This window comes from Pithys albifrons, chromosome 24, assembly GCF_047495875.1.
Source record: "Pithys albifrons albifrons isolate INPA30051 chromosome 24, PitAlb_v1, whole genome shotgun sequence".
Classification (NCBI taxonomy): domain Eukaryota; kingdom Metazoa; phylum Chordata; class Aves; order Passeriformes; family Thamnophilidae; genus Pithys; species Pithys albifrons.
In genome coordinates, this window is record NC_092481.1 from 7,213,369 (window position 1) to 7,221,875 (window position 8,507).

General features: G+C 58.5%; 2 protein-coding genes across 2 annotated transcripts; one reads left to right on the plus strand and one right to left on the minus strand.

The window, feature by feature from the left end:
- Window positions 1-120: 120 nt before the first annotated feature.
- Window positions 121-4,730, minus strand: PPT1 (palmitoyl-protein thioesterase 1). Its single transcript, XM_071576943.1, has 9 exons — window positions 4,593-4,730; window positions 4,208-4,317; window positions 3,325-3,452; window positions 3,020-3,090; window positions 2,147-2,249; window positions 1,984-2,074; window positions 1,424-1,522; window positions 1,146-1,217; window positions 121-838 (listed from the first exon to the last, which is right to left on the minus strand). The coding sequence occupies exons 1-9, from the start codon at window positions 4,711-4,713 to the stop codon at window positions 716-718; spliced, it is 918 nt and encodes a 305-aa protein (XP_071433044.1). The 5' UTR covers window positions 4,714-4,730; the 3' UTR covers window positions 121-715.
- Window positions 4,731-4,997: 267 nt separating this feature from the next.
- On the plus strand, window positions 4,998-8,193 carry RPL11 (ribosomal protein L11). The gene is made up of 6 exons (XM_071576597.1): window positions 4,998-5,139; window positions 5,402-5,552; window positions 6,218-6,324; window positions 6,667-6,798; window positions 7,124-7,234; window positions 8,119-8,193. The coding sequence occupies exons 1-6, from the start codon at window positions 5,134-5,136 to the stop codon at window positions 8,146-8,148; spliced, it is 537 nt and encodes a 178-aa protein (XP_071432698.1). The 5' UTR covers window positions 4,998-5,133; the 3' UTR covers window positions 8,149-8,193.
- The last annotated feature ends 314 nt before the right edge of the window (window positions 8,194-8,507 follow it).

Consider the following 8,507-nt stretch of genomic DNA (forward strand, 5'->3'; position numbering starts at 1 on the left):
CTCGTTTGGGGGCCCACGGGAGCTCAGGTAGGACAGGATGCCCCTCTACCTTGTTTTCCTCAATTCCTTTGAATAGTTTTCCATGGGGAAGCACAGACCTTCCTCAACTCCTCTCAAATCAGTGTCAGTAATTGTCAAATCTCACCTTTTTTAGTTGTTAGATGTAAAGTTCTTTATTGATTTCAGTTGTACAAAAGTGCATCAAACAAGCCATTAGTTGAAAACGGTTCAAGCTGTTACTACCTGCTGAATCCCAAACCCTCCTTTTTCCCCAGAAACACCTAAATTTGGCCCTTTTCCCCACCTTGAAGGACAGGCTGTAATTCAATTCCCCTGCACACAGCCATGTAAGTCTTGCTGATCCCTGCACGAGTGATCTGGGTTAATTCTGCCATTGTGTGCTGCGAGGAACAGGGGATGGAGGACAAACCTCTGGCACAGCTGCTCCTTTGCCACCCCCCAGGGACCAGTTTGGCCCCAGCTCTGAGCAGACTGACCAGGCCCTGTGCAGGATGGAGTGTGTCAGAGTCAGTGCAAGGCTCAGGCCCCCCCTGTGGGAGTGGAATTACATCCAGACAAATCCTGGTCTCTTGGTGCTGTGGAGCTGCTGAGCTAAACCCCCTCTTCCCCTTCCCCACATCCCCACAGGCTTGGACACACAAAGTGCTATTGCATTAACTACAGCAGTAAACCCTCCCCAGGGCCCACAGGAGCTTCACTGGAGGAAGGGGAGGATCGTGGTGTCAAACCACTCCTCTGAGAAGTGCAGGTGATCCCCTTTCACCCCCAGGAACACCAATTTCCCAGCTTTGTCCATCTCCTGCAGCCCCAGGCGATCCTGTGGAGAGAAGTACCACGTTCCACCTCTGCTCTTCAAACCATCTCCTCAGGGAGGAGAAAAAGGAATTTAAAAGGCTTTAAACAGCAGATATTGTTAAACACACACTGAAGGGGATCCTGAGCTGGGTGGCATTCCCAGTGCCAGAACTGGCTGGAGAGGAATTCCATCCTGAACAGTTACTGCAATGGGAGGCAATGCCCCCAGGAATGGCAGATGGTGAGAGGAGCAGAGCTGGGGGGTTGGAGCTCCCAGAGGCCCCAGGGACACCAAGGAGTGCAAAGAGGAGAAGGCCCCCAGCACGTACCTCCTTGTACAGCGCGGTCTCCTGCAGCGGGATGGTCTCCTTGGCTTGGCCACTCTTGTAAAACCCAAACCACTGCAGGATAAAACAAGGGAATGGCTGCTGAAGGGCTCCCTGGAGCCAAGCAGGCTTCCAGCAGCTTCTGCAGGACACCACGTGTGCCAGGCCTGTGCTTGTGCCCAGCCTGCTCCTCACCAACCTCCAGTTCTGCCACCAAAAGCCAAAGCAGAAACGAGCCCCAAGAGAGCAGCCAGAAGCAGCTCCTGCCCTGCCTTCCTCACCTCAGAGATCGGAGGGTCCACCATGGTATCGTTGAGGAATTTCACCATCACAAACTTCTTCAGGGCCATCAGGTTTTTCTTGTAGGTCTCGTTGATGCCCTGGATTGGAAGCAAGAGAACAGATCCAGCCACAGGAAAGCCCAGAGACAGGTCAGGGAAACTGCTCCAACCTGCCCTGCCCCTGCAGGGGAAGGCCTGGACTGCCCCAGCCTCCAGGGTGGGATGTGCCCCGTGTCACCAATCCTGTGGCATTTGGTTCCTCTCCAGGCTGTGGAGAGGGGATGGGACTTTCCTGCCTTCCTGGGGAGGGAGAGGCCACTGGAAGGTGGTCTGAGCACGTGGCATGTCTACACCAACCCCTCCAGAGGAGCTCAGTGATGCAGGAGCTGCTCTGCCACAGACAAACCTCACTCATCATTCTACCAGCAAAAGGACTTTGGGATTCAGGGCAAAAAATTCCCTTGGAACTCCAGCAGAGCTGCTGCCAAGGAGAACCAACATGAATGAAGTCACTGCTAAAGCTTTTGCTGTCCTGGTCACATCATCATCCTCATCCTCACCCTCTCCTGGTTGATGTCAGCCAAAAAGATGCTGTTTTTCCTGTAGTCCTCCTCCTTCAGTGGGTCGTGCCAATACTCTGCCTGGACCAAGCTGGAGAGGAGAGAAAGCCAAGATCAGACTGGAGAGCCAGAGCTGCCCCCTGGCAGCTGAGGAGTTACTCACTGCTCCTGAACAGCTTGTGTGTAGGCTCCCAGGTCCAGGGTCTTCCGGATCCAGTCACAGAGGTGGGAGCTCTCCCCAGGACAGCGGGGGAAGCCGTACACGCCTGGGGAGGGAGAGGTGGGACAGCTCAGGGAGCCAGAATGAAATCCCTTAATCCCTCTGATGGGTGAAGAACCACCTCTTAGGCAGCAGGAGCAAGAATTACCCAGGGAATCAGGCAGCCTTTAATCCTGCAATCCCATCAGACAGCCCTCCTGCCCCAGGCACTGTGGCAAAGAGAATGGATGGGGAGTGCTGAACACTGGCCAGGTCACCTGGGCTGTTCCCAGGATGGTTCCCTACAAGTCCTCCCATTACACTACAAAGAAATGCACTCAAACCATTAACTTCTCAGGGGAGAGCATTTGAAATTCATTGCCAGCCACTCTTAACTGTGCACCTCTTAAATTCCATTTCATACCTCCCCTTCCTTGAGGCTTTGGCCTTCCAGATTCTGACTGTAAAATACCCCTGTGATCCAGGTGGTTGAGGTTCACAAGGGCTTTGATCTGTAGAAATTTTTCCTGAAATAACTAATCCCAAGTGCTCCCAAGACACGTAAGAATTGGACCCAGACAATGAGTCATCTATTTACAAAGGTCTCTTCTCTCTGCCAGTGAAGCAAGACCAAGACAGAAGATAATACAGTTGACTGACACTGATGACAGGGCCAAAGCAGATCACCCCATTCAGACAAGAGCAAAGGGACAGTTTGATTCATAAGAAAATGATCAGAGTTTAGGAAAAGGCTGAAAACAAATCATTCCTCCTGCCAAGAGGAGCCCCCCACCCTTCCTGGTGGCCAGGAGGTGTGGCAGCTGAAGAGGACACTACCTTGGTGCTGTCCCCCGATGGAGATCAGGCTGAGCATGGGAGGAGAAGGGCACCTCTGGGCCACGGCCCTCCTGGGGAAGGGGAAGGGCTGAGCTCAGCACGCCCTGCCCAGCCCTGGCCCAGGCAGAGCTCACATGCCAAGGCCACAGAGCCACAGGCGCTGCCTCTGCGTGGGCCTGGGCACTTGAGCAACGTCTGCAGAGAGAGTTAACCCTGCTGGGAGGGCAGGGCTGCAGGAGCCTGGCACTGGTGCTTGCTCAGCACCTGCCCCAGAGCAGCCCCCGGGGCTGGGCAGGGGCACTCACAGGAACTGGGCTCCCTGGGAGAAGCCCATGGCGTTGTAGCCGCCGCTCAGGCGCGGGTCGGTGGCGAGCTGGTGGCAGACCTGGCGCACCTGGGCGTTGGCATTCAGGAAGAAGCTGTTCTCCACATCCTGGGAATGGCACAGGAACACTGTCAGCTGCACCCTGCCAGTGCCTGGTGCCGTCTGAGACGCTGCACACACATCACTGACAGCTCTGGCCTTGAAAGAGGACCTGGCCTTGCACAGTGACAGAACTGAAACTCCAGTTTGACACCTCCCTGCACCACATCCTTGTTCCTCCTCTGGCCAACCTGCCCTGTGACACTTCCCCAAACTTCTTCACAATTTGGGTCCCTTCAAATCTTGTATGTATCTGCATATTTAGATATATAAAATTAAATGTATAGATATATTTAAAAAATCAAACTTTACCCATGTTCTCCAGAGCCCAGGAAACTCCAGACATTGCCCATTACCCTGAGAGGTGATTTAAAGAACTTCCACTGGGCTACATAGAACTCTCAGAACCCACAAAGGTGCAGAAGCTGATTGATTCCACCGAAGTGGATAAACAGTTGGAAATCAGGGATGGCAGAGCTTTATCCCACATCTGCCACGTGTATTACCTGCAGTGGTCAGAGTGTGCTAATCAGTGGATTTGCATATTAATCCAATTTAGAGCAGGGATTTGGCTTCCCCCAGTTCTTTTCTGCAGGTATTAGCTGGACTTTACTGGGTTCTACCTGTCAAAGCTGGTTACTGCACTGAGAAGGAACAACCAGCAGGGAAAGCCCCCACGAATCCCGCGGAATCCTGTTGGTGCCAGCAGTGCCCGCAGCGCCTCGGAGCCCTCCCTGCCCGCCGCACCGGGAGCCCCGGGGTACCTGGACCAGGCTGTTTCCGATCTTGAGCGACAGCACGTAAATGCCCGGGATGTTTTTCTGCACCAGCTTCTGCACGTAGCCCATGCTCAGCGGGTTGCAGCAGCTGTCACCTGGCGGGGAGCGCCGGGACGCACCGTCAGCTCCGCGAACTCCCCGCGGGCACCGGCGGAGCGGGGTCAGCACGGCCCGGCCCCCGAGGGCACCGGCGGAGCGGGGTCAGCACGGCCCGGCCCCCGAGGGCACCGGCGGAGCGGGGTCAGCACGGGCCGGCCCCCGCGGGGACCGCCGGGCCGCACCAGGGGCACACCGGAGCTCCGCCGGTGAGCGCCCCCGGGCCCGCTCGGCTCCCCGCCGCCCCCCGCGCCCCTCTCGCCCCCCGGCTCACCCATGCCGTGCCAGATGACCAGGGGCGCGGCGGCGGCCGCGGGGCGCGGGCACAGCCCCAGCAGCAGCAGCAGCAGCGGCGGCACCGCCGCCCTGAGCGCCGCCATCTTGACCGGCCACATGACTCGCCCTCGGCGCCGGAGGCGCGGCCTCGCTGGGCGGGACCAATCAGGGGCGGGATCAACTAGGAGAGCGACCAATCAGAGGCGGGACCTGCGCCGGGGGCGTGGCCGGGGCGAGCGCCTGGCGCTCCCTCTCGAGTCGCGGGTTCGAGTCCCGTCGCTGCTCCTCCGCCCCCCGGTAATCCCGCTCCGCAGGGCCCCTCCATGGCGCGGCCCTGGCCCTGATTTGTTATTGCCCACTATTGCCGTGTGCGGCTTGTGTTCCGTCATTAGCAATAATTAGCACCGGGGGAGCCGCCACGTCCCGGTTGCCGTGGCAACCCCCAGCGCCTCCTCCGGCCGCCAGGGGGCGCCGCCGCCACCGCGCGCTCCCACAACCCCCCGCGGCGGCGCCACGCCCATCTCTGTCCCGCCTCCGCCATGGCGGTGAGTGCGGGGCCTGGGCCCGGCCCGGCTCCATCCGCCGCCATCCGCCCGCGCCTGGGCCCGCCCGGGGGTGCAGCGGCGGGACAGCACCGGGGCAGCCCGGCGGGACAGCCCGGCGGAACAGCCGCGGCGGCGGGAGGGGCGGGAGCGGCCGCGGGGAAGCGGCTGCGGGAGCGAACGGCGCTGGGCCCGCCGGGCTGTCTGTCCCCCCCGGGCTGTCCCCCGAGCACCCCCCCCAACCCCCGGTGTGGTTTCTCCGCAGCAAGACCAGGGTGAGAAGGAGAACCCGATGCGGGAGCTGCGGATCCGCAAACTCTGCCTCAACATCTGCGTCGGGGAGAGCGGGGACCGGCTGACCCGCGCGGCGAAGGTGCTGGAGCAGCTCACGGGCCAGACCCCCGTGTTCTCCAAGGGTGAGCGCGGGGTGGGCTCCTGCCTGGCCCCCGGATTCCCTCTGCCTGTTCCCGGGGTGTCCTCCTTCCTGTTCCCCGCCTGTTCTCCTGCCTGGCCCCCGGATTCCCTCTGCCTGTTCCCCGCCTGTTCTCCCGCCTGTTCTCCTGCCTGGCCCCCGGATTCCCTCTGCCTGTTCCCCGCCTGTTCTCCTGCCTGGCCCCCGGATTCCCTCTGCCTGTTCCCGGGGTGTCCTCCTTCCTGTTCCCCGCCTGTTCTCCTGCCTGGCCCCCGGATTCCTTCTGCCTGTTCCCCGCCTGTTCTCCTGCCTGGCCCCCGGATTCCTTCTGCCTGTTCCCGGGGTGTCCTCCTTCCTGTTCCCTGCTGTTCTCCCGCCTGTTCCCGGCTGTTTTCCGGGCCGTTGTGCTTGTTCCCCTCCCGGGGGCAGCGCCCAGCAAGGGGCTCCTTGGCAGAGCTGCTCAGACGTGGGTGCTGCTGCAGAACGGAGGGCCTGGAACCGTCGGGGCCTGACGGGGGTTCTGTCAGTCAGTTCTGCCTCCAGGCTGTGCTGCTGCTCTGCCAACATCCCCCGGGACAGGCTGCCCCGGCTCTCTTTAATTCCCTTCCACCTGCCCCGAGTCCCCGGGGGATCCCCGGGCTGGCCCTGAGCGGTTGTCGCTGCCCACAGCGCGGTACACGGTGAGGTCCTTCGGCATCCGGAGGAACGAGAAGATCGCGGTTCACTGCACGGTGCGCGGGGCCAAGGCTGAGGAGATCCTGGAGAAGGGGCTGAAGGTGAGGGTTTGGGCTGCCCCTTTGCTTTCTGAAGGAGCAGAACTTCTCCATTCGGACTGGGGAGGTGTGTGCTCCAAAGTGTTGTACCTCAGGCAGGTACAGGGCAGTGATGGGCACAGTCTGGTAATGGGGACTGAAATGTTCGCTGTTTCCTCCTTATTTATGAGCTCGATTTTGGGGGGATTTGTCTTTGCTGCTGGGATGTATGAGCAGGCTGGGGGAGGAAGACCTTAGGGATGAGGATTTAGCAGCAGGTGGGGGGTCTGGTAGCACTTGGCAGAACACACAGGACTTGTTACTCCCAGGCAGGAGCAAAACAGTGACCAAAGCCCAACGTTTCAGGTGCGGGAATACGAGTTGAGAAAAAATAACTTCTCAGACACGGGGAACTTTGGCTTTGGAATCCAGGAACACATCGATCTGGGCATCAAATACGACCCCAGTATTGGCATCTACGGCCTGGACTTCTACGTGGTGAGTATCCCCTGCTCCCTGAGCTGCTGGGAGAGCTCTGGAGGGACGACTGGCTCCTCTGGACTTGCTGCCAAGTGCTGGAACATAAACCTGGTTCTCATCTGAGATTCCCAGGGCTGCCACAAAATCCCTGATTTCTGAGGAGTCTCACAAGGCCTCTGGAGAAGCAAATGCTGTTGCTCTGACTGCAGCTCTCTGGGACAACACTGCAACAGCTGGGCTGGGTTTGGGGAGGGGAAAAGCAGCAGCACTGCTGTGCAAATTCCAGACTGTAGTTTCAGAGCAGCAGTGAGTGAGTGACAGGGTGCTGGGGCTCCTCCTGCAGGTGCTGGGCAGACCAGGCTTCAGCATCGCCGACAAGAAGCGCAGGACCGGCAACATCGGGGCCAAGCACCGCATCGGGAAGGAGGAGGCCATGCGGTGGTTCCAGCAGAAGGTACCGCCCCTCTGTGTCTGCAGCCCCGGCACTGCCGGCCAGGGAGCAGCAAAAGGCTTCGGGAAGGGCTGCAGGAAGTCACTGGGCAGGGGGAGATCTTGATCAGTGGCTTTGGCCTGAGCCAGAGCAGTAGAAGCTGGATTTGAGCACAGGTGCTGCTCCTGCTTTTTTATTTTGTGTGTGTGCTGAACTGAGAGAGCAGCTCTTGCAGGAGAGCTGGAGGGAAGTGCCAGCTCTTGTGTAACAGGCCCCCACAGTTTTTGGAGGTGTTAACATGTAACTGGATCACCAGTGATGGGGCAGGGTTAGGATTTGGTGACCTGACACAGCTCCTGGCTCAGCTGCCAGACTTGGAGGATGGAGGGATCCAAATGTAACAAGTCCTTGGGTGCACTTAATGACAGAGTGAGTAATTAATGGAAGCTTCTGAAAGCTGGGCTGGAAATCTCAGAGGTGGGGAGTGCTGACAGTGTTTCAGAGGTGGAAAGGATGGGTGGTCTGTCTGGGGGCTCTTTCCTGTGCCTGGACCTGCACAGATCATACCTTGTGCAGGGAGGGCTCCATCCTGCTCTTGCTGAATCCCCTTTCCCTCCTCCTGCCTGGTGTTACTGTGGCACAATTACCTTCAGAGCCCAAATTTTGGGACTGTGAAAGGGACAGGAGTGGTTGTGGTCAGGGTAGGGCTGCTGGGCAGAGCTTGGTGCTTATCTGAGCACAGCCCATTCCAGCACAGCAGGAAGGTACAGAGTTGGCCTCAGGAAAACTGGTGACCCATGTCAGTGTTGGCTGGTGGCTTGGAATGACTCTGGTGACTGTTTTCTGCACAGCAACACTTTACCTGATGGTGGTTTCTCACTTAGTTCTTTCTTTTTCTTTCCTCATAGTATGATGGCATCATCCTTCCTGGTAAATGAGCAGTTCCTGTTACCAACAAAGTAAATAAAATTTTCTAACTTTAACTTGTGTTGTGGATTTCTGGGGGGCTCCTCCAGACCTGGGAAGTTGCTGGGAGCAAGGTGGCAATCACAGGGTGTGTTTTGCCTGACTCAGGGACATGGGAGGGAGGATGAATCACGTCCCAGCAGCTCCTAGAGGGGTTCCCCCCACACAGAGCAGGGTGTCCATTCCCCCTCAGCCCCTCAGGGGTGACCTGTGGCACCAGCTGCCCCTTGGGGTGACCAGCAAGCAGGTGAAAGTTATGTTTGGATTATTTGATATCTAACCAGACAATCCTTCCCCTTTACCTGCTGGTGCCTCCCAACCCTGGGTTCAG

Coding starts and splice junctions, on each gene's coding strand:
- PPT1 (XM_071576943.1), bottom strand. CDS start 4,713: ATGTGGCCGGTCAAGATGGCGGCGCTCAGGGCGGCGGTGCCGCCGCTG. Junction 3,453..4,207: donor TCGGAAACAGCCTGGTCCAG/GTACCCCGGGGC, acceptor TGCCATTCCCAG/GATGTGGAGAACAGCTTCTT. Junction 1,218..1,423: donor TGGACCCTCCGATCTCTGAG/GTGAGGAAGGCA, acceptor TTTATCCTGCAG/TGGTTTGGGTTTTACAAGAG.
- RPL11 (XM_071576597.1), top strand. Junction 5,553..6,217: donor GACCCCCGTGTTCTCCAAGG/GTGAGCGCGGGG, acceptor CGCTGCCCACAG/CGCGGTACACGGTGAGGTCC. Junction 6,799..7,123: donor ACGGCCTGGACTTCTACGTG/GTGAGTATCCCC, acceptor CTCCTCCTGCAG/GTGCTGGGCAGACCAGGCTT.